The sequence below is a fragment of the Hemiscyllium ocellatum genome, chromosome 16 (genome assembly GCF_020745735.1).
Source record: "Hemiscyllium ocellatum isolate sHemOce1 chromosome 16, sHemOce1.pat.X.cur, whole genome shotgun sequence".
NCBI classification, from domain to species: domain Eukaryota; kingdom Metazoa; phylum Chordata; class Chondrichthyes; order Orectolobiformes; family Hemiscylliidae; genus Hemiscyllium; species Hemiscyllium ocellatum.
In genome coordinates, this window is record NC_083416.1 from 24,565,158 (window position 1) to 24,591,279 (window position 26,122).

At 40.1% G+C, this 26,122-nt stretch overlaps 1 protein-coding gene across 1 annotated transcript in view; it reads left to right on the plus strand.

The window, feature by feature from the left end:
* The window catches only part of ttc1 (tetratricopeptide repeat domain 1), a 57,556-nt gene that overhangs the window by 15,974 nt on the left and 15,460 nt on the right, over positions 1-26,122 (plus strand). Inside the window, exons 5-6 of the mRNA XM_060836735.1 lie at positions 881-917; positions 1,106-1,254. Of these exons, the coding sequence (XP_060692718.1) occupies positions 881-917; positions 1,106-1,254 (186 nt within the window). The remainder of the gene's footprint in view (positions 1-880; positions 918-1,105; positions 1,255-26,122) is intronic.

Sequence of the window (26,122 nt, forward strand, 5' to 3'; positions counted from 1 at the left end):
GTCGGCATGGAGGAGTTGGACCGAAGGGTGTTTATGTGCTGTCCATCTCGATGACTCCAGTGAAGTGATGATTCAGGCCTGTGTGAAATTTAACTAGTTACAGTGTTCAACTTAGCTGACTCTATATTGAATCACAATTCCAACAGCATCAACTACTTTCACTCCATGAATGTAATTGACTACTAGTTGTGATCCTAATGATAAATACTGACAATAATTTAACCATCAAATGATGTAGCTAATCATAATCCTGCTGTTGACATGGGAGAAGAATTGATCTTTTCACTAGATTTTAAGTCCTTTCTTATAAATTTATCTGATCATCCTACTTCAAGGAGGACACAAGTGAAAATGGAACATTTGGTTTGCACATGTAATATAAAAATATTGGTGTTGTGCAGACTGGTCAACAATATTCACATTTATCTGGAAAATGGGCACAGGCCTGCTAAGAATGTAACGTGTCAATCCTTTGTAACAAAATGAGTTGGTTTTACTATTTGGAAATGAAGAAAATGTGAATTTTTGTTTTTGTTTTAAAAATTCCTTATAATATTATTTTCTACTTCTACAGTAAATTTCTTGACTAATGAAAGATCAGCATATGACATACATATTGCAGGATATAAAATGCATCAAGTGGTGGAGCAGTTTTCTTGTTAACCAACTGAACTCAATCCTGCAATTTCCAAATTAAGTTTCAATTATTTTGTGCATTCTACAATTCAGATTTAGAAAGAAATTGAGGGAAATTCTGCTTTGAAATTCACAGATGATGTCCAGTTGCAATTAACTTGCACTGAAGAGGTTGTTGCAAAACATTTTTTAATATAATCATTGTCCTTGTGAATTTTTTTCTCTAATACTCTTCTTATTTCAGGATAATAAGGAAGAAGCCATAACTGATTGCACCAAAGGTAAGTTTTATATTTAGTTATTTTCTGAAAGCAAATTGTTAGTTGAAATAAGATTACTATCTTGGATTTTAGAACCTTATAAAAATATACCTCCACTTACATTTTTTGTTCTTGTTTCCATGAAACTGAAGTATTTGAACTGTGGTTTATATTATTTTGATGGATATTCTTTTTTTTAAAATTTGTAGCTATTGAGTTAAATCCCAATTACATACGTGCAATACTGAGAAGGGCAGAGTTGTATGAGAAAACTGAAAAACTTGATGAAGCTCTGCAAGACTATAAAACTGTTATCGAAAAAGATCCATCAGTAGGACAAGCCAGGGAAGCCTGTATGGTAGGTATGATATAAGTGAATTCAAGTTGTACACAGTTGTTCATTGTATCTTAGAATAAAGTATAAAACATTGATTCATTTGTCAATTCAGAGTTGCTTCATATTGTATCACTGCATTTGGCATCAAGGTATACAGTATTCGTTCTTTCATTTTTCAGCATTTGTATTCCAATAAGACAAGTAATTTATTTGTCTCCCTCCCCTTACAATGGAAAATGAATGATATAGGAGAGTGCTGCTTTTCCTTGTAGTTTTTAGAATATTAGAAGCTTGCCATGTGGAGGAAATTGGCGTTGAATCTCCATCCTTTCCCTTTGCTGCATGTCATAGCACGGAACCAGTGACTATTGCTACCTTTGAAAATTCTTTGATTCATGACAAATCCAAAGACTGGCTAATCAGGCTCACGCTTGGATTTTGAGAGAGTTGCTTAGATTTAATGTAAGGAGTTAAACATTGACAGTTCATGTTTCAATAAAAACCGCTGCTCTATGTTAGTTACATATTTGTGCCATTCTACATTTGTCTTTGCTAAGTGCATACATCTGAAGTGTATTTGGGACTGTACTTGGATTTCTGTGATTGCTGATTTCAGGGTTTTTGTTTAATCCTTATTATGTCTTCAGCATGCTAAGTAACTGGCTGTTAATAAGTTTAAGCTTCAATAGTTATATCTTGATGTTTTTGGTTCTTGCTTGAAAGAAAGCTGCGCATACATTTTGTACAATATTTTTGAGTTTAGTTCCTGAACACAGTAGCTTTTATGTACTGCTGAATGTAATTTCTTCATTAATTTGGTGCACATGCGCAGTCATTTTCATAACTGCCATCATGTAGGTCTATCTCTAAATGACTCCCTGACTGTGACAAAGACCTTTGAGGCCCTATAATGTACATGGGTGAGGGGATATCAAAAACAAGGCAGGACTTGTACTATAATTAAGTGCTTGTGCGCTGAGGTGTGTGTAGGGGAAAAAGACATAGCAGTGAGACTTTGAACGTTTGGGGTCAAAATTGAGGCTGCAGTTGGTAGAGGGGAGACCAGAAGCTGCTTTGCCAGGGGGCAGGAAGCATTATTCCTGGCCCACAAGGAGTACTAAATTTGTCACTTATGGAACTGACAACGCTTGAGTCTCTTTCATTACTGAAAAATTTGCATAGCAGAGTTTAAGTAGTGGGGCTCCCAATTACGCTGTGGTAGTCTGAGTTGTATATCTAATAAAGCATTCAACATCTCTCTGGTTGACCTTCAGATACCATGGTATCTGTGTGTAACACCTTCGTATCACATTTCATGTATTCAGCAGTGAAATCCCACTATCATATGGGCTTTAATATAAAGGTTTAGTTTGTCAGTTATTGTGAGGTTTACCTGTTCCAGTAAAGGTCTAAAGAAAATGTCTAAAACTATTTACAAATTGTGATGAACTCTTCAAAGTATGATGAAATTGAACTGAGAGCATTAGTATCCGATGTTGACGGTGAAGTTGTTTTGAATGCAATAATGAGGTTCATACTTGGATTTTGAGAGAGTTGCTTAATTTTCCATTGGTCTTTGAATTTAAATAGGATAACTTTGAGCGTACTCGAAATAAGGCAGGTGAGCTTGCAGGATGGATAGTAACTGGGACTTCGATGTTGTGACCATTTCGGAGACATGGATGTTGCAGGTTTCGGGATTTAGATCTTGCATTAAGAACACGGAAGGTGGTAAAAGAGGGGGGGTTGTGGCCTTGAGACTGTAACTGTGGCTGAAAGAACTTTTGACAAGGGCTTGTCCACTGAGGTAGTATGGGCTGAGGTTAGAAACAGGAGAGGAAAGGTCACACTGCTGGGAGTTTTTTAAAGGCCTCCGCAGAGGTCCGGGGTTGTATAGGAGAGTATTGGCAAAATGATTCAGTTGGGGGTGATCATTATGGGGGACTTTAACTTTCCCAACATTGACTGGAAATGCTATTACTCTAATATGTAGGATGGATCAATTTTTGTCCAATGTGCGCAGGAGGGTTTCCTGACACAGTATATCAAAGGGCCAACAAGAGGGGAGGTCACATTGGATCTGGTGGTTGATAATGAACCAGGCCAATGTTTGATTTAGTGGTAGGTGAGCACTTTGAAGAGAGTGACCACAATTTAGTTACATTCAGTTTAGTGATGGAAAGGGATAGCATATACCACTGGGCAAGAGTTATGGATGGGGAAGGGCATTATAATGCAATTGGGCAAGACTTAGGATGCATAACATGCAAAAAGCAGGGGATGGGGACAGTCGAAATGTGGAGCTGGTTTAAGGCACAGATATTGCGTGTACCTTGATAAATATCTCCCTGTCAGACAGGGAGGAAGTGATAATAGAAAGGGAACTATGGTTTACTAAAGAAGTTGCACCTGTTAAGCGGAAGGAGGAGGCTTATGTGATGTTGAGAGAAGATGATTTAGATAAGGCAATGAAGAATTACAGGTTGGCTATTAAGGATTTAAAGAGAGAGTTAAGAAGAGCAAGGACAGGACATGAGCAGTCTTTAGCAAGTAGAATAAAAGAGAGCCATAAAGCTTTCTAGAGGTATGTGAGCAATAAAAGGATGACTATGGTAGGAATAGGGTCAGTCAAAGACAGAAGTTGTGTCTGGAGATTGGAGAGGTGCTAAACGAATATTTTTCATCTGTTTTCACTCAGGAAAAGGAAAATATTACATAGGAGAAGAATGAAATATGGGATATTAGATAGAAAGGATCAAGGTTAGTAACAAGGAGGTGTTATCAATTCTGGAAGGAGTGAGTCCCCTGGCCCAGATGGGATTTATCTGAGGATTCTCTGGGAAGCTAAGGAGGAGATGCTGGTGCCTTTGGCCTTGATCTTTGAGTTGTCACTGTCTGCAGGTTTAGTACCAGAGGATTGGAGGATTGCAATTTTGTGCCCTTGTTCAAGAAGGGGAGAAGAGATGACCTAGGTAATCATAGACCAGGGAGCCTTATGTCTGTTGTTGGAAAAGTTTTGGAAAGGATTATAAGAGAGAGGATTTATAACCATCTAGCAAGCAACAGTTTGATTTCAGATAGTCAACATGGTTTCATCAAGGGCAGGTCGTGTCTCACAAAACTCAGAGTTTTTTTTGAAAAGGTGACCAAGCATGTGGATGAGGATGGGGCAGTTGACGTGGTGTACGAGGACTTCAGTAAGGCCTTTGATAAGGTTCCACATAGTAGGCTTTTGGACAAAATGCAGAGGCATGAGATTGAGGGTGCTTTAGCAGTTTGGATTTGAAACTGGCTTTCTGTAAAAAGGCAGCAAGTGGTGATTGATGGAAATCGTTCAGCCTGGAGTCTGGTTACTAGTGGTGTACCACAAGGATCTGTTTTGGGATCACTGCTGTTTGTCATTTTTATAAATGACTTGGACGCAGGCATAGGTGGATGGGTTAGTAAGTTTTCAGATAACACTAAAGTCAGTGGAGTAGTAGTCACTATGGAAAAATGTTGCATAGGGTCTTAGATAAACTGCAGAATTGGGCTGAGAGGTGGCAAATGGAGTTCAATGCAGATAAATGTGAAGTGATTCACTTGGGAAGAATAACAAGAAGGCCGAATACTGGGTCAATGGAAAGATTCTTGGTAGTGTGGATGTGCAGAGGGATCTTGGAGTCCATGTACATAGATCCCTGAAAGTTGCCACCCAGGTTGATAGTGCTGTTAAGAAGGCACACAGTGTGTTTGGTTTTATTGACGGAGGGATTGAGTTCCAGAGCTGTAATGTCCTGCTGCAACTAAACCAAACTGTAGTGTGGCTGCACTTGGAATATTGTGTACAGTTCTGCTCACCCCATTACAGAAAGGATGTTGAAGCATTGGAAAAGGTGCAGAGGAGATTTATCAGGATGTTGTCTGGTCTGGAGGGAAGGTTTTATGAGGAAAGGCTGAGAGACTTGGGTCTGTTCTCATTGGAAAGAAGGCGGCTAAGAGGGGATTTGATAGAGACATACAAGGTGATCAGAGGATTAGATAGAGTAGACAGTGAAAGTCTTTTTCCTCGGATGATGACATCACCTTGTACAAGAGAACATAGCTACAAATTAAGGGGTGATTGATTTAAGACAGATGTCTGAGGCAGGTTCTTTCCTCCGCTACATCGATGACTGTATCGGCGCTGTCTCGTGCTTCCACGAGGAGGTTAAACAGTTCATCAACTTTACTAACACCTTCCATCCCGACCTCAAATTCACCTGGACTGTCTCAGACTCCTCCCTCCCCTTCTCTATCTCGGGCGACCGACTCAACACAGACATCTACTATAAACCGACTGACTCCCACAGCTACCTGGACTACACCTTCTCCCACCCTGCCCCCTGTAAAAACTCCATCCCATATTCCCAATTCCTTCGTCTCCGCCGCATCTGCTCCCAGGAGGACCAGTTCCAACACCATACAGCCCAGATGGCCTCCTTCTTCAAGGACCGCAGATTCCCCCCAGACGTGATCGACGATGCCCTCCACCGCATCTCCTCCACTTCCCGCTCCTCCAACCGCCACCAAGACAGAACCCCACTGGTTCTCACCTACCACCCAACCAACCTCCGTATACAACGTATCATCCGCCATCATTTCCACCACCTCCAAACGGACCCCACCACCAGGGATATATTTCCCTCCCCTCCCCTATCAGCGTTCCGCAAAGACCACTCCCTTCGTGACTCCCTCGTCAGGTCCACACCCCCCACCAACCCAACCTCCACTCCCGGCACCTTCCCCTGCAACCGCAGGAAATGTAAAACTTGCACCCACACCTCCTCCCTCACTTCCCTCCAAGGCCCCAAGGGATTCCTCCATATCCGCCACAAGTTCACCTGCACCTCCACACACATCATTTATTGCATCCGCTGCACCCGATGTGGCCTCTTTATTGGGGAGAAGGGCCGCTTACTTGCGGAACGCTTCAGAGAACACCTCTGGGACGCCCGGACCAACCAACGCAACCACCCCGTGGCTCAACACTTTAACTCTCCCTCCCACTCCACCGAGGACATGCAGGTCCTTGGACTCCTCCATCGCCAGAACATAACAACACGACGGCTGGAGGAGGAGCACCTCATCTTCCGACTGGGAACCCTCCAACCACAAGGAATGAACTCAGATTTCTTCAGTTTCCTCATTTCCCCTCCCCCCACCTTGCCTCAGTCGGTTCCCTCAACTCAGCACCGCCCTCCTAACCTGCAATCTTCTTCCTGACCTCTCCGCCCCCACCCCACTCCGGCCTATCACTCTCACCTTGACCTCCTTCCACCTATCACATCCCCAATGCCCCTCCCCCAAGTCCCTCCTCCCTACCTTTTATCTTAGCCTGCCTGGCACACTCTCCTCATTCCTGATGGAGGGCTTATGCCCGAAATGTCGCATTTCCTGTTCCTTGGATGCTGCCTAACCTGCTGTGCTTTAACCAGCAACACATTTTCAACCAGGTTCTTTACTCAGAGTGGTAAGGGTGTGGAATGCCCTGCCTGCTAGTGTAGTTAACTCAGCCACATTGGGGGCATTTAAACAATCCTTGGATAAGCACATGGCTGATGATGGGATAGTGTAGGGGGATGGCCTTAGGTTAGTTCACAGGTCTGCGCAACATCAAGGGCCTGTTCTGCGCTGTATTGTTCTATGTTCTAAGTGTCCACGTTTGGAGAAGGCCAACTATATGGTGCATTGAAAATTGTGCATTTTCATAGAAAAGAAGAAATGTGTTTTAAAATCTGAACAAGGTTTTGGTTAAATGATTGTAAAATCCTCATTCTGAAATTCCTTAATTTTTTGTGCATTTTTTGGTTCTTTCCTTATTGCTTTCACCTGTGATTTGAACTATTTCACTGATGTTTTTCAAAGATTTTATAATTATAACATCTTTTATCTTTGTGTGTCAGAATGGATGTGTTATTTTGGTGTTACCTGCCAGATGTTTTTATTCTCAAGCTTCTCTTTATTTTAGCACATCGTTTTTACCAAATGATGTAAGGAAGAAATTGTAACAGGCGTATCTCCCGTCTACACAATGTTTTAATATATCATGTTTTAAAGTAAAAGTGAAGGAACAAACATGGTTTCTGGCTGACTTAATGATATTGCCCTTGGTACTATCAACAAACTCCATGGTATTGCCTGCTTTTTGTTTTGAATTTACAAGCCTGACCATTTGTACATTATATAGTAGCATTATATCTAATTACAAAATACTTTGGAAATTGGATATCTGAAATAAATCTGTTGGAAACTTCCAAACCCTGCAGAGAAAGTATCAGGTTGATAACTCAATTCTGCATTGAGCTCATGATCCTAAAACATTGATTCTCCTCTGCAGATGCTGCAAGGCCTGCTTAAATATTTCCAGCTTTTTCTGTTTTTATTTCAGAATTGCATGGAGTGCTTGAGAAACATATGCACATCTGTAGCTGGAACAAAGTATCATATTCTACATGAAAAAAGGCAGTGTGTGGTCTATAACTATTTAAATCCATACGTACCCTAAGCAAGCCCTAGACAAACTTGTAGAAAAAGTTTTCCTGATGTAAATGTTATTTCCAATAATAAAGTCAAATATTAACAAAAACTGAGTCTTTCTAATAATATAAATAATATACAGGTTGTTCAGCTACCACACACATTTTGTTAACGCAATTGGCGAATTGAGGACACTATCTAAAGTGCAGACTTTTAAAGTATGTGTTGGCTGTAATGTGATTAGTTGCCGATATTTACTCGCTGTTTCTAAAATGTCGTTTTTCTGGAACATGGGATTGCATAAGAACGCAACCATCGTGTTACAGAAGGAACTACCTGTGTCTACCAGCATTTCCATTTAAAAGTATATTTCACTTTTTGACTTAGAAGCGACTGACCTCTGTAGTTGCATGCTTTGGCCTCTGAGTGGCACCATGGTTTCACCACAAATTGTTTTGTGGAAAATATTTCTAATTGCAATTTTGTCCATGGAGAATGAAATTCTACATATCTCAATTAAGAATTTAACAAATCATGGAAAATTGTCTTTCATTACTTTAAATTTATTCAGTATATTGTCATATAAGCCTTTCAGTAAAGCTTTTCATTAGACCTGGAATTGTCAGTGATTCCTGTCATTATCGTGTGAAACTGTCATCATGTTCTGATCCTTGCACGAGCAAAGTTAAACCAAAATCCAGAAGTTGGCAGTCAGTAATTTTTTGTTCCTCCACATGGTACATTGTTAAAGTTCCTGCAGATAGCAGGCAATCCTTCAGAAATCATTAAATCAATGAGCAGGGTTCCCTCTAAGCTGCATGCTGTGCAGCTACTCAGAGATTCCACATACATTGCATATGCCAACTCAAAGGCATTACTTCTGGAAACCACTATGCGTATGGACCTTGGAGGTCTATATAGTGAAAAAATAATTGAGAGAACGAACTGATGAGAACGTACCATTTTATATTGTACTGATATTAAACTCCTCATAATTTATTAAGAAAGCAAAACTTTAACTGACTTTATAACAGTATGCTAATTTTTTGTCTGCGTGAAACCAATTTCTCATCGACTCTTCTCTTAACCTTCTCTTAAATTTATTCCCTTTATTTGTTGACCCCTTTATTAATGGAAAATGCTTTCGTTTCCCCACCTATCTATGCTGCTCTGTTTTGTACAGTACAATCAGTGCAATGGCTTAACCATTGCCACTTCAAGAAAAATGAGCCCAACCTATCCAACATTTTCTCATAGCTGAGATTCTCCTAGGCAGCATCCTGGTAAAGCGTTTCTGCACTCTCTCATACTGTCACATCCTTCCTGTAATGTGGTGACCAGAACTACATACAGCTAGCTGGCCGAGCCAATGTCTTATACAGTTGCATGACCTCTCTCCTCTTGTATTCTGTGACTCAGCTATTAAAGGCGAGTATCCTATCTACCACCTTAATCATTTTATCTCCTGCCCTGCTACCTTTAGGGATCTGTGGGTATGCACACCAATGTTCCTGTGATCTTTACTTTTCAGAGTCCTACAATTCATTGTGTAACCTCTTGCTTTGTTAGCCCTGTTTAAGTCATTACCTCACACTTTACTGAACTCCATTTGACACTTCTTTGATCAGCCAGCCAGTCTGTCAGTCGCCTCCTGCAGTTTACAGCTATCGTCTTCACTGTTTACTATCCTTCCAATCTGTGTCATCCATGGACTTAGTGATCACACCACCACTTGTTCATTAATGTACACCACAAACAGCAAAGGTCCCAGTACAACCCCTGTGGCCAACCAGCTGGCATTGCCCACATCCCGTGAGTAAATAACCAAATTTTAAAAATGCAGCAGTCTGGTCAGAGTTATTGAGCTGGAATGCGCACCTGGAAAGTCTGCTTCAGAAATCATTGCAAATTTTGTTATTTAGCTGTAAATAATCACAAATGAAAATACCGTGAAATGATGCAGAATGTAGGATTTTAAGGTAACGATCCAAATTACCTTTGCATATCGTATTCCAATTAATCCTTTCTCTCTACCCCATTTCACCAGAAGGCTGAATGCATTTACTCTTGCCTCCCAAACTGCAATGCTGCAGGAGGTTATCTTATATTCTATAAATACTTCGAGGATTGTGTACTGCACATCACATTATGTTTGATGTTTATCTATGAACTGATTATGCAGCTAGTGCAATTTTGCATCAATATTTACTGTGGAAAAGGACATGGAAAATATAGAATGTAGGGAAATAGATGGTGACATCTTAAAAAATGTCCATATTACAGAGGAGGAAGTGCTGGATGTCTTGAAATGCATAAAGGCGGATAAATCCCCAGGACCTGATCAGGTGTACCCTAGAATTCTGTGGGAAGCTAGAGAAGTCATTGCTGGGCCTCTTGCTGAGATATTTGTATCGGTGATAGTCACAGGTGAGGTGTTGGAAGACTGGAGGTTGGCTAATGTGGTGGCCACTGTTTAAGAAGGATGGTAAGGACCCACCAGGAAACTATAGACCAGTGAGCTTGAAGTCGGTGGTGGGCTAGTTGTTGGAGGGAATCCTGAGGGACGGGGTGTACATTTATTTGGAAAGGCAAGGACTGATTAGTGGTAGTCAACATGGCTTTGTGCGTGGGAAATCATGTCTCACAAACTTGATTGAAATTTTTGAAGAAGTAACAAAGAGAATTGATTAGGGCAGAATGGTAGATGTGATCTATGTGGACTTCAGTAAGGCGTTTAACAAGGTTCTCCATAGGAGATTGGTTAGCAAGATTAGATCTCACGGAATACAGGCAGAACTAGCCATTTGGAAACAGAACTGTCTCAAATGTAGAAGACCGAGGATGGAGGGTTGTTTTTCAGACTGGAGGCCTATGACTAGTGGAGTGCCACAAGGATCGGTGCTGGGTCCACTACTTTTCAGCATTAATATAAATGATTTTGATGTGAGCGTAAAAGGTACAGTTTGCAGATGACACCAAAATTGGAGGTGTAGTGGACACCAAAGAAGGTTACCTCAGATTATAACAGGATCTTGACCAGACAGGCCAATAGGCTAAGAAGTGGCAGATGGAGTTTAATTTAGATAAATGCGAGGTGCTGCATTTTGGGAAAGCAAATCTCAGCAGGACTTATACACTTAATGGTATTGTCCAAGGGAGTGTTGCTGAACAAGACCTTGGAGTGCAGGTTCATAGCTCCTTGAAAGTCGAGTTGCAGGTAGATAGGGTAGTGAAGGTTGCATTTGGTTTTTTTTAGGTTACTTAGTGTGGAAACAGGCCCTTTGGCCCAGCAAATCCACACCGACCCACTGAAGCACAACCCACCCAGTCCCATTCCCCGACATTTACCCCTTCACCTAACACTACAGGCAATTTAGCATGGCCAATTCACCTAACCTGCACATTTTTGGATTGTGGGAGGAAACCGGAGCACCCGGAGGAAAGCCATGCAGACACGGGGAGAATGTGCAAACTCCACACACAGAGCCACCTGAGGCGGGAATTGAACCCAGGTCTCTGGCGCTGTGAGGCAGCAGTGCTTTCCTTTATTGGTCAGATTATTGAGTACAGGAGTTGGGAGGTCACGTTGCAGCTGTACAGGACATTGGTTAGGCCACTATTGGTAAATTGCATGCAATTCTGGTCACCTTCCTATCGGAAAGATGTTGTGAAAGTGTTCAGAAAGGATTTGCCAGGGTTGGAAGATTTGAGCTATAGGGAGACCTGAACAGGCTGCGGCTGTTTTCTCTGGAGCATCGGAGGCTGAGGGGTGACATTATAAAGGTTCACAAAATTATGAGGGGCAAAGATAGGATAAATAGACAAAGGCCTTTCCCTGGGGTCGGGGAGTCCAGAACTGGAGGGCATAGGTTTAGGGTGAGAGGGGTAAGATATAAAAGAGACCTAAGGGGCAACATTTTCATGCAGAGCATGGTATGTGTTTGGAATGAGCTGCCAGAAGAAGTGATGGAGGCAAGTACAATTGCAACATTTAAGAGGCATTTGGATGGGTATATAAGTAGGAAGGGTTTAGAAGGAAATGGGCCAAGTGCTGGCATTTGGGACTAGATTGCGTTGGGATATCTGGTCGGCATGGACAGGTTGGACCGAAGGGTCAGTTTCCATGTTGTATGTCCCCTCTGACTCTATGACCTGATGCAATGAGACTTCATGAGATCCAAATTTAATGTTAAGGGCTCCTTCCTGGTTATATGCTACTGTACTACCACCTCTGTGGCGGGTCTATCCTTGCGATAGGACAAAACATACTCTGGGCTAGTTATGGTGGTGTCTGGGACATTGATTGTAAAGTATGATTTAATGAGAATGATCATTTGCAACTGTTGCTTGATTGTCTGCGAGACTCCTCTCGCAATTTTGACATAAGTCTCAAACGTTTAACAAGACGACTTTACAGTGTCAACAGGGCGATTTTTACTGTTATTGATTTTGATGCCCAGGCCATGTCTTGTTGACTGTCCGGTTTCATTTCTTTCTTTAGACTTCATATCAGTTTTGATAAAGCTGAGTAGTTTGCTGGGTTTTTAGTGCAGTTGAATTCTAAACACATTGCTGTGGGTCTGGAATTGAATATAGGCAGTTCAAGGTAAAAATAGTAGATCTCCTTCCCTGAAGGACATTAGTAAATCACTAAATGCTGAATAAACAATACCATATGTTAGCACATTGGATTATGGTCGGAGATACTTTAAACCAAATTATGTTGTCTCTTGTGCAGAGTGCAAGTTCTGTATATATCAGGGGTCTTCAAATGGGCTTCTGCAAGAATGTTTCAAGGGAGCATCCACAAATTAACCAGAGAACAGATCAACATATGAAATTTGCCTATGTCTTTATGAATTTTTAATTTCATGCTTGGCCCCCATGGCCATTTGATTCATACAGTGTCCAGTAACTGAAAATTGCTCCTGATGTAAAGGCATGAATACTCAGTTGCAATGTATCATTGCACCTTATGCCCGAGCTTTATGGTAGTAATTGTCCTCACCTAAACCTTACTCTCGTGATACCTTATGCCACTGAAGCCTTGAAACAGTAGGTGGGCAGACAGTAAAGGTGAATCACTGGGCTGAGCAAATTATCCCCCTGCTTCTCTGAGTAATCACTAATCCAGGATGAACCTTAAAAGTAACAGTAACAGAAACAGGTAGCTGGAAAAGCTCAGCAGGTCTGGCAGAATTTGTGAAGAGAAATCAAAATTCATGTTTTTGGGTCCGGTGACCCTTCCTCAGAACTGATGGTAGCTAGGGAAATGTCGGTTTACGTGCAGAAGATAGGGTGGGGTGAGTGGGTAGGGAGTAAATGATAGGTGGGAACAGAGCCCAAAGAGAGAGAAGAGCAATTGGACAGACAAAGGAGTTGATAACAATCTGGCTAGGAGGGTGAATAGCTGTTCTTCCAGCTTGCACTCAGCTTTGCTGGAGCACCGCAGCAAGCCTGAGACAGAGATGTTGGCCCCGGGAACAGGATGGTGTGTTAAAGTGGCAGGCAACTGGAAGTTTGTGGTCTTTTCTGTGGACAGAACGTAAATATTCTGCAAAATGGTCACCTATTGTACTCTTTGTTTCCACAATGTACAGGAGACTATTGTAATTGTGAGCAGCGAATGCAGTAGACTAGGTGCTGGTAAACTGCTTCATCTGGAAGATATGTTTGGGTCCTTGGATACTGAGGGGGAAGGAGGTAAATAGGTAGGTGTTACACCTTCTGGTGGTTGTAGGGGAAGGTGCTTTGGTCGGGGTGGGGTGAGGTGTTGGGACTGAAGGAAGAGTAGAAGATGGAACGGTCCATTAACAGTGGCATGGATGTGTGTTCGTTGAACATATCTCCACATCTGAACAGAATTGTTGATTTAGCAACAAGCTTCCCATTAGCTAAGTAAAATAAAAGTAGTAATAAAGATATTTAATTATATCAGTAATTTTTATATAAGAAAAAATGTGCATACTATGTAACATAGAATAGTTACATAGGACAGGTAAAAGAGCTGAACATTCTGGATGACTCAACAACATCAATGGTGTGTGTCATTATTACCCCACAATAATTGTCAGCTTTTATTGTACATTTTATGAAATGAAAATCTTGAGCACCCTTTTGTTTAACTCTGACCGATATCAGTGACTTTCAGCCAAAGTAGATACAATAATTTAAAGAGTTATCATCTCCAATGATAGTTTGGTGTATCAAGTTAAAATAATCAAAAGGACACATTTTTAGCAACCTATTTCTTCCTGAATATACTTTCATTTATATCGCACCTCGGTAATACAGAAAAGAATGTTTCACAAATGGTCTCTAACTAGCAAATTTCATCCAAATTCATGTTTGCTGTATACAACTAATTCATATACAGTTATGATCCTTTTAAGATTTCTGTGCACATGTGCATCTTAAAGGGAAAATTGGTTAAGCACAGTCTGTTTGTTGCTCTACAGCATATGTTCTGGTTTGTTGCATTATCGCATAGTCCAGAGGAAACATTGCTAAGCAGGAAAGAGAATTTGTTGGCCATCTCAAAATTTGTTAGGGTTTGTAGGTCTCGATTTAGAATTTCAAGAGTAGTGGTAAGGTGTGTGGAAGTCCTGCCAACAATGACTTGGCAAAACGAAGCTAAGTGCACAAGGTCAGCATTCAAAGTGTGTCACATTTTGGGAAAGAACACAGGGTTCCAAGAGAGTTCAGAGATATCGTGACACAGTCATGCAAAGATTTGCAAATGAAAAGAATTTTATATGTGTTGTCTTGAGAGAATGGTATGGCTTAATTTGGATGTGAATGAGATCTTGCAGTCTTACATGAGACTTTGCAGTTTTATACAAGATGAAATTTGAGAGGGTGGATGAAGATTGGTCGTCCAATAATCAAATCTGGAGGTCATTAAATTGTAGGAGAGTGTTTTGGTAGTCTGGAATCGAGTTAAGGAATGTTGTGTAAGCTACTTTATTAACAATGACTTGCATGTGTTTAAAGTCAAGTTGAGATTGTATATACAATTAAGTTTGACCTGAGTGTGGCTGGAGGGAGTGGTGAAATCAATGTGATCAGATTATGCTTTATGATTCTGTCCTAAAATATCAGTGTAATCTTAGAAGCATGCTAAATTGGAGCAGGAATAAGCCATTCAGTCATTTGCACTGGTCTGCTATTAATCTGTTCAACTGCAAAATAAAAATGCTAATTCAAGCTAATATACAAGGCAATCTGACAACAGTAAGTCTGTCAAAGGATTGGAATGTCATACCATTGCCGCCCTCCTCAGTCAAAGCAAAACACTCAGAGAAACAGTATTGTTTACCACCTTCATCTTTATTCTGTGTCCTGCAGGAAGAGAGAGCAATGGCCCATGTGCACAGAGACATGATCTCAGTCTTTTCTGGAACAGCAGTTTCTCAATGAACTATACAGTCAGTTTACAGGGAGGAGCATCCAGATAAGGCAACATATAATTGGGTGACTGTTACAATCAGCGAGTTTCAATAGCAAGACCAAGCCCTTTACTGTTATACAATGAATGTCCTTAACGTTGTTAACTGGATTCATACAATGGATACTTTTCCCCTTGTTAGCTGACCTTGCATACTGAATGCTTCCAATATTGTTAAATGGCGTACATGACTGCTTTTCCAACTTGTTAACCCATTACCCTTGCCTCCAGACTCCATTGTTAACCAAGTTTTTATCCGATCTGAGGCATGCTCAGCTGAATCTCTTGTTTCACAAAACTCAGAATTTAACTGTTTCCCTGCCTGCTTATAACCTGTACACATTCTCAGGAAGAAGCAATATATTATCAATGTGTATTGCAAGGTGAAGCTGTATCTGCAAATGGTATTACTGAAGGGTAACATTGTAGCTAAAGAGGCAAATAAATCATTTGAGGAAATCTGGCAATGACGGATGTCATGGAGGGGTGGGGGCACTGAGATTTGGCTGAGCAGCAATTGAAGAGGATATTCTGGCAGTATTCAGCTCGATAGAACTAGAACTGTGTCTGGGGAGGGTGCCAGATGAGTGTGTTGGGGGAGGGTGCCGGTTGAGCTTTGTTGAATGTTGCACAAGTGGTCAAAGTGGGGTCAAGATTCACAGTTATCAAGGACCTCACTCTTGACTTTTGCTGGCTGCTTCTAAAAGATAAGGAATTTCTTCACCCAGATAATGAACCTGTGGAATTCGCTACCACAGAAGGCAGTCAAAGCCAAAACATTGTGCAATTTGAAGAAGGAGCTGGCGCTAAAGGAATCAAAGGATCTAGGTGGGGGGAGACTTGAAAGTCTGAATGGCTTGCTTCTGTTGCTATGTTTCTTAAAAAATACGGAACTGGACAAGGAGATTCAAACAAAGATTTCCAAGAGTTAGCACTGGGTTGGGAAAGTGTAGTACAAGGACTATTTGAGGAAAAATGGGGATTAAAAAAAAAATCAGTTTTGTGGGAGAGGACGGATAGCTTAAGGTTAACTTTATTTGATGCAGTGTTATAACTGTTTCTAAAGATAGGTAAATGGTACACGAGGCAAGGAAGCCTTCAAATCAGAAACGTAAAATGTTGTTTAGAATATTGGAACAGAAATAGTCTGTTAAGCCCACCAATCCTTCTCTGCCATTCAATTATATAATGCTTGAACATCTGCTTCAGTGCCACTTTCCCACGTTATATAGTATCCATGTCTCCCAGTATCATTGGTCTACATTACCCTATGAATTTGTGTCATAAACATGCTCTGATCGAAATTTTACAGCTCTTTGGGCTAGAATTCCAAATATTGAATGTGATAAATTTATACTTGGGTAATAGTGATTGGATTGGCCTTGATCAGCATGGATTTGTACATGGGAATGTTTGATAAACTTGAAGTCTTTTGATAATGTTACGAACAAAATTGATCAGGCGTGTCAAAAGATGTGTATTAGTTGGATTTTTAAAAGGATTTGGACAAGGTTCCCCACTGGAGGTTGGTTAGCACAGTTAATGCACAAGGGATAAAAGGCAATGAACTAAGGTTCACACAATGGAGGGGAAAAAAAGTAGGAATAAATGGATAATTCTTATGTTGGAAGGCTGTGACTTGTAGGATACCGCAAGGATCAGTATTTGGAGCTCCACTGTTTACAATATATATCAATAATTTGGTTATGAGGACCAAGTGTAGCATTTTGAAATTTGTAGATGATACAAAGTAAGGTAGAAATGTGTAATGTGAGAAAGATGTGATGCAGCTTCAGGAGGATTTGTGTAGGCTGAATGGGTAGACTCAAATGTGGTAGATGGAATATAATGTAGAAAGATGTGAAGTTATCCACTTTGGTAGGAGAAATTTGTGCAGAGTATTTCTTAAATGTTAATATAGATTGGAAAGTGTGAATGTATAGAGTGACCTAGTTGTTCATGTTAAATCATTTGAAAGTTAATATGCAGGTTCAGCAAGATGTTGAGAAGACTTATGAAAGGTTTATGCACTGACGCAGTGGTTAGCACTGCTGCTGGGTACCTACCTTCATTTACAGCCTTGGGCAACTGTGTGTGAGGAGTTTACATTTTCTCCATGTCTGAGTGGGTTAACTTGAGATGTTCCGGTTTCCTCCCACAGTCTAAAGATGTGCGGCTTAAGTGGATTGACCATGCTAAAATAAAACTATCCAGTACTGTCCAGGGATATGCAGATTAGGTAGCCATGCTAAAATCCCAAATGGGGTGGGGGTGGACGTGGGTAGGATGCTGTGTGGAGGATCACTGCAGACTTGATAGGCCAGATGGTCTCTTTCTGCACCATAGGAATTCTATGATTCTTTACAAGGTTTTGAGTACTGAAATAGTGAAATCTTGCTGCATTTGCTTAGAACATTGATCAGACCACACCGGGGATATTGTGTGCAGTTTTGGTCTCCTTAAATCAGTAAAGATAATGTAACCATGGAGGGAGTACAATGAAGGCTCAGCAAATCTGTTCCAGGATGGCAGGACTGTGCTTTTGGTAAGGTGGCCTGTATTCTATAGAGTTTCAAGGAATGAAAGGTGATCTCATTGAAACCTGCAACATCCTTAAAGGGATAGACCAGGTGAATGCGAGTAAAATGTGTTCCCAAGGTGGAAATTCAAGAACAAGGCATAATTTAAACATAAGGGAATGGCATTTAGGATTGAGATGAGGAGAAAGTTTTGTTTTGAACTTGGAGCATTGTGAATCTTTGAAAAGTTCTATCCCAAAGGGCTGCGGAAAGTCAGGCTTTGAGTATGTTGAAAGTAGAGACAGATTTTGGATTACCATAGAATAAACTGTTAGGGGGATTGTATGAATAAAAAGCATTATAGTGTTTGATGTTATTAACTGGTAGAGCATTCTCATTAGGTTCAGTGGCCTACTCCTGTTCCTAGTTCACTGCCCTCTGAAGAAATTCCTCATCGCAGTCTTAAATGGCCTGTTTATCTTGAGATTATGTCTCCTGCTTTTAGATGCACAAGCCAAGGAAAACATTTGATCTGCATTCAATCTGCTATATACTATTAGAGTTTGAAGTTTCAATAAGATCAGTTATCCTTCTTTGAAACTCTACAGCATACCAACCCAGTTTCTTCATTCAGACCTCATAAAACAATCCTGTCATCCCAGGTCTAATTTGGTGAACCTCTGTTGAACTCCCACTTTAACAAGTATATTCTTCTTTCAAAATGGAAACTGAAACTAAGCAATGAGAGACTTATAAATGTTGACGTGCAGAAGGATTTGCAGGTTCTTGCACTTTATAAATATTCATTCACAGGATGTGGCATCATTGGCCGGGCCAGCATGTATTGTTCATTTCCAGTAACTCTTAAGACTGGGTAGTGAGCTGTGGTCGATTTGCTGTAGGCTAGATCCACAATGTCACATGAAATTTAAAGTTTACGTGCAAAAACCGCAAACAGTTTGATGGAAGGCAAGTTATCCAAAAAATATTGCTGCAATTGTATAGAACTTTGGTAAGACAGCATCTAGAGTACTGTTATGATTTTGGTATCTATCTGAAGAAGGATATATTTGTCTGAGTAGGTTCAGCAATTGATTTTTGTTCCTATCCCTGAGCTCTCGTCATTTTCTAGTGCTTTTATCTCTCTAGTTCAGCTTGCCTTGTGCAATCCATCTCCTAGTTCTGAAGCTTATTCAACTAAAACACTGGCTACATAAGTTTTTTTCCCGTCCTCAGTGTGCCTGATGCAGTCAGTGGTTTGTTCTCAATCCTGTCCATATCTCTTTACAATCTACCATCAGCCAACTCCAAAAATATTGTCTTGACTCCCTTCTGTTTTTGCAAACTACCATCTTATCGTCTCCCACTTCATTTTTTCCCTTCAAAATCATTTAATGTGTATCACCTCCAAATTGATGTCCATCTTTCCAATCAGATTTTGGGTTTCTGCCATGGGATTCAAACTGGCCTTACCAATGAGAGAATGGTGACCTATGTTACTGTGAAAAGCACTCTTGTCGTTTGCTTGTCCACTTGCCTACAGGATTTGACACAGTTGACCATGGCATCCTTTGCTTTGTCACAGTCATCCAACTGAATTAGGCCATGCACATCTGGTTCCATTTTACCATCTTTATTTATTTTCTGCCACAGACAGAACTTGAAGCCTAACCTTTGAATGTTTTCTTGACGCAATTAGATATAGTTAAAGAAATCAAAAGGTTTGAAAAATCAAAAGCAGGAACAAGGTACTGACTTGGATGATCAGCTATGATCATATTAGATGGCAGAGCAGGAATGAAGGACTAAATAGCTTCTATTTTCTGTTTCTGTGACTGCAGTGGTTTAAGAAGGCAATTTCATCACAACTTTCTCAACGGCAATGAGGAAGAGCAATAAATCCAGCCAGTGATACACACTTCCCATGTCTCTATGCAAAAAGTTAAGCTGCTGTTATTCCCTCAAGCTTGTCTTCTGCAAAAATCCCATATTGTTTTTCTGGGAAGATGTTGGTCGGTGTTATGTACAATACCACGATTGCATGACCAGTTGTTTTCCAGTCCTATAGCATCTGACAAGGATGTCAGTTTTAATTGGGACTTACTTTGCATCATCAAAATAACACATGTAATGTTAAAAGCCTGTTGTCTTTTGGATGCGATACAAAACCAGTTATGACTGATTTTCTATTTGATGGGAACAGTTTGATGGTGTGACATGCAAATGTCATTATTCCCTGTGTATTGTCCAAAGATGCAGTCTGTGGCATCTTGTTGCCTTACTGTTCTGTTCCATTTACTCAGCTGAATGCTTTGGATAATGGCCTTCAGACTGAGAATGTTTTGCAGCTGTTTACAATTATCAGTTGTAGCTAGCAGTCATTCACAACAACTGGTAAAATATGTATAGCTTTTCTAGGTAGTTATGATTTTGATTTAATTTATTGTTGTCACGTGTATCATGATGCAGTGAAAATTGGTGTTTTGCTTTTTATACAGGCACCAGGGTAGTAGAACAGAATGTAGAATGCAGTGTTACAGCTGCAGAGTAAGTGCAGTGAGAGAGATCAGAATTAACATTTGCGAGGTCTGTTCAGAAGTCTGATAACTGTAAGGAAGAAGCTGTTCTTGAATTTGTTCGTACATGTATTCAAACTCCTGTATCTTCTGCCTGGTGGAAAAGAGTATAACTGGGGTGGGAGGGTTCTTGCATTCTGATGGTTGCTTTCCCAAGGCAACAGAAAGTATAGATGGAGTCAGTGGATGGAGGGCTTGTTTGTGTGATGAATTGGGTTGCATTCACGACTGTCTGTAGTTTCTTGCGTTCTTGGGAAGAGTAGTTGCCATTCCACGCTGTGATATACCCAGATAGGATGCTTTCTGTGGTGCATCTATAAAAATTGCTAAGAGTCCTCGTGGACATGCCGAATTTCCTTATTCGTCTTAGGACAGCATGATGGCCCAGTGGTTAGCACTGCTGCCTCACAGTGCCAGGGACCTGGGTTTGATGCCAGCCTCAGATGACTGTCTGTGGAGTTTGCATATTCTCCTCTTGTCTGTCTGGGTTTCCTCCGAGTGATCTGGTTTCTCCCACAGTTGAAAGATGTGTGGGTTAGCTGAAGTGGCCATACTGAAATTGTCCAATTATTTAGGGATGTATAGGCCAGGTTGATTAACTCTGGTAAACATGAGATTATGGGGTATGGAAAGGTCAGTGCACACTCATTAGGTCAAATAGCCTCCTTCCACACTCGGGGTTTTATATTTGCTGAGGAAGTAGTGACATTGTGCCTTTGTTGGTAATTACTACCAGGAACTTGATGGTCTTGACCATTCCACCTCAGTACCATTGATACAGACAGGGATGTCCCCTCCACTCTTCTTCCTGATGTCAATGAGCAGCTCCTTTGTTTTACTGATGGTGATGGAGAGATTATTGTCTTTACGCAATTTCTATCCTGTCTTCTATCTTGTCGTTGTTTGAGGTGTTACCTACATTAGTCATGTCATCAGTCTTGTAAATGGAGTTGGGGCAGAATTTGGCCACATACTCGTGAGTGTATAAAGAATATAGTAGGGGGCTGATTATGCAGCCTTCTGGGACACCAGTGTTTAGTCACGAACACAACAGTGGAGGAAGTGTCACCTATTCTTACTGATTGCGATCTATGGGTCAAGAAGTCGAGCATCCAGTTACAGAGTGGGAAATAGAGACCTAGGTCTTGGAGTCTAGAGATGCGCTAATTTGGAATTATGATGTTGAAGCAGGGATGCTGTCAATAAGTAGGTGCCTGACGTGGGTATCCTTGTTATCCAGATGTTCCAATGTAGGTAGGTCCAGGGAGATGGCATCTGCCTTCGGCCTGTCATGCAGGTAGGTAAATTGCAAAGGATCCAGACAATAAAGTTGTCTGTGGTTGGTGTGAATGAAAAGTGTGGTGCTGGAAATGTACAGCAGGTCAGGCAGCATCTGAGTAGCAGGAAAGTCAATGTTTCAGGCATAAGTCCTTCATCAGGAGTGTGGAGGGAGCGGCCAGGGTACTGAGAGATAAATAGGAGGGTGGGGATGGGGGCAGTCTCAGTTGCGGTTGATGTGAACCATGACCAACCTCTTGAAGCACTTTGCAATTATGGAGGTCAGAGCCACGAGGTGGTATGAAGGATTTTGGTTACTGTATGTTTGGATCTTTTAACTCAAAGATTCTAGCTCTGTAGAGTTATATGCTTAAGATTATGTAAACAAATAGACAAATTCCATCATTTGAAGTCTTAATACTTCGGAAAAATGAATCTGTTAATTATGATTATGTCGGCAGTGTAGCGCGTGATTCTGTTTTTCATAGTGAATGGTGTTTATTTAATTTTACGTGAGTAAACTGGCAATTGTAATACATGGGAATGCCACATGACAGCAGGCTATTTAGCCCAATCAGTCTATTAATATTTACCTTCCATATATGTAAATTTTCTGACTGACTTCACTCACCCTGTCTGAGTTATGCCCTTTTCTAAAGTTTCAATACTGTACATGGGGTTCATTTCACTGTTATTTCTGTTCACTATGTATATCAATAGCTTCATTGAAAATGAGTTTGTTTTGCTCTTGATACCAAAGAGGACATATTAATTATTAGAGAACCATTAGCAGCTGAAAAAACATTTATTAAGGTTCTTTATAGGCTCCCTGTTACCTTGTTTTTATTTTCATTTCTGTGGTATCCCTTTGACCAAATCTGGAATTCTATTGGAGTTTTTTTAATATCCTTATCAACCGGGAAATACTGTTCTTAATTCCATGGTACCTGAAACCCAAATCTGATTTGAGCCTAATTCAATTTAGCATATAATTACTGTTTTCTTTTTAAACTAAAATGCTTTCCTCACAATGACACTATATACTGCTTATCACATGTAGTCTGTTCTGTTATCAATATCTGTGCAATTTCTTTGAATTACTAAATGTCAAGCAATGTTCTACTTTGGAATCATCTGCAAATTTCAGAATCAATCCCTCTTGGTCTGTATCCAAATCACAATATACATAATCAATACACATAGAACACGAGCGAAAATGTAGAATCCTTCTTGAAGAATATATCTTAATTCCTAACTTTCATCCTTCAAACCAGTTAACAATCTGGTTTGCTCTGCCAGATCCCTTAACTTTCCCTAGTGATCTCCTATGTTAAATGCTTTTCTAAAGTCAATACATCCCTGTATTTCCAAAATTTATTCTTATAATAATTTTGAGGTTATTAAGAACAACCAAGTCTTTGTAATACACGATAGCTGCTTCTAACTTTTCTTCCTAGCTGTATGTGCAGTATTCTTGTTGGATAAAGGAAATCCAGCTGTGGTAGTTCCAGCATTTCACAGCTGGTGTAGAAAGTAAGAATTATCTGTGATCTCTCGATCTTCTTACTTGCCCAGTCAAATCCTTTGAAATTAGAACCACCAAGCAATTGTTACAAATTTAACACTTATTCAGGGGCAAAAAGGATTTGTTTGATAATTGTAAATATCAGATTAAGGAACCAATCTCTTTTCATTCTGAAGTGGGACAATGAGAAGTTGTCCAATCAGTACGTGGATGTGAAGGAGAGTGCTTGGTAAAGGAGTTGTATATTGGTTGTAAATGGAAACATAATTAGAAGTATCATTACAAGAGCAACATTTCAACTGTTCCCACTAGGGCAGCGTTTATGTTTCATTATATTGCAGTGCATAAGAATACTTAGCCTACAGGCAAGTCAGTGGACAGGCAGTGTAAAGTATATTGATAATATTTGTGCACATAGCCTTATATGAGAACATTTATAAATGATATACTGTAATTTTACAAGTATATACACAAATTTTCAAACATTTGGAAATAGCATAAAAATGTTCAAATTGCATCCAGGTTTTATTGTTATCATTATCCGTATATTTTTCTTTGGAAGTAGTTAACCTGTGTCCCCTTGCATTTTGCAGATGTTTTAGAGCCAATCTTGGAATCATGTAACCACTGTTACTTCACAAGATGGATAGAAATAAGACTATTGACCCGAGTTTGCTCGTTTGTTTTGAAAGAGCATATTGTCCTTTACTGAGGGGTTCTTGTTGTCTGCACAGCTTGATAAGAAATATTTATATTGTAGTTCTGTACTTCTTATAGACCTTATCCTATCCTTTATTGATTTTTTTTGACTCATCATAAATGTTTTGCTTCCAGCCTATTGGAAAATCCATTTCATAATGGGCACTGTTCATGTCAATATCATTCTGATATTGACCATATCCTGTCTCCTTTGTTCAATATAAATATTTTATAATGTTATCATGATACATTCCTTTAATAAGAATTAAAGTCAGTTGTCAAAGTCCTATATGTTCCTAGTTTTTTAACGCCACCAGTTTCTTGTGAAATGGTTAAGCTGCCATTGATGTGAGTGTTTGATTTAGAATTAATGAATATTCTTTATTTATAAATCAATTAGATTATAAACTGATTTAAATAATTTATTATTGCTCTAATGCTTAATTAGGTTATTGCATAGCAGCAAATTTTCACTCAAATTAAAAATCAGTTATGTGAACTAATATGAAAATTAAAATAAGATTTTTCAATTAAAAATTAAATTTCAAATTGAAATAACTAAATTTAAAATTCACATTCTAAAATTTTAATTAATGTAAAAATTGTGTCAACAGCAATCCTTTCACTTTGGGGCAACTTGAGGGCAAGTAAAGCAAAATATCAGTATAAAATATTTGAATTCCTGTTTTTTAATCTGAAAACAGTTTACATTGGAGACTTTGCTGCTGTGACCTTCTCAGTTCTAATATTTCATTAGTTCTTAGACTCCCACTTCTGATGTTAACTGAATGCAGTAGTTATTTTTCTTTCTTAAATCTGGCCACAAACTTAAATGCACTTAGCACATAACTGTCAAGACTAAATCAAGCTCTGTTGTTCTTCACTATCTCTACCAAATCCCCTTAATACTTCATGACTGCCATTGAAGGTAGAATAAACCTACAAAACTGTTTTGCCGTAATGTAAGGACTTCTGAAACCTGTTTCTTGTATCGTCAGCTGCAAGGAACCTGTTAATTTAGACTGTTTCAAAGTATTGAGTACATGAGTTGGGAGGTCATGTGGCTGTACAGGACATTGGTTAGGCCACTTTTGGAATATTGCTTGCAATTCTGGTCTCCTTCCTATCGAAAGGATGTTGTGAAACTTAAAGGGTTCAGAAAAGATTTACAAGGATGTTGCCAGGGTTTGAGCTATAGGGAGAGGTTGAACAGGCTGGGGCTGTTCTCCCTGGAGCGTCGGAGGCTGAGGGGTGACCTTATAGAGGTTTATAAAATCATGAGGGGTATGGATAGGATAAATGGACAAATTCTTTCTTTTCCCTGGGATGGGGGAATCCAGAATTAGAGGGCATAGGTTTAGGGTGAGGGGGGCAAGATATAAAAGCGACCTAAGGGACAATGTTTTCACACAGAGAGTGGTACGTGTGTGGAATGAGCTGCCAGAGGAAGTGGTGGAGGCTAGTACAATTGCAGCATTTAAAAGGCATCTGGGTGGGTAAATGAATAGGAAAGGTTTGAAGGGATACGGGCCAGGTGCTGGCAAATGGGTCTTGATTGGGTTGGGATATCTGGTCGGCATGGACGAATTGGACCGAAGGGTCTGTTGCCATGCTGTCCATTTCTATGACTCTCTGGCTAATGCCATCTGTGCTGCCTCTGGTATCACCTGTCTTCTGTTACTGTCCGAAGTTTTCCATATGCCCATTTTTACTTTAACCCTGTCACTTTTGGTCTCACCATCCAAAAGCCCTTTGAATATTAGTTGTTTTGTACAACTTAACCACACCGCATTTCCACTCAGTTCTTAATCATTCAGTTATCTTGTGATCCATGTACTTAACAAAATTGTTATTTTTACCTTAGCACCCATCCTGCTCAGCTTCAAATTCCACAACCATTTTTCACAAAACACCTTTCCTCGTTGCTTCACTGAACTTGAAAAGATCATCCATATACAGTCTCTCTCAACATCTCATCATTACCATCCTTTACCTATCCAAGGTTCTTCACTTCCTTCTTGAAGCTCCAGTCCACCTCACGTTTGTTTAAGTAATTGTTGGTGACTTACCTTTATTCCTTCCAATTAACCAAAATCTCACTTTCCCTCTAAAATTCACACGAATTAATGGTTTGACCTGGAAGTCTGGATGGGGAATTGTGATGCCAGATCTAGCACTTATTGCATCAGCACTTCATGGCTGGATACAAGCGTAAATCCTGGAAATGCGCAGTCTGGTCATATTGTGGAACAAGGGCTTAAGTTTATCAAAGTTTGTGAGAAGATTTGTAGCTCGGGTGCTCGTTGTTGTGGTTCTGTTCGCAGAGCTGGGAATTTGTGTTGCAGAC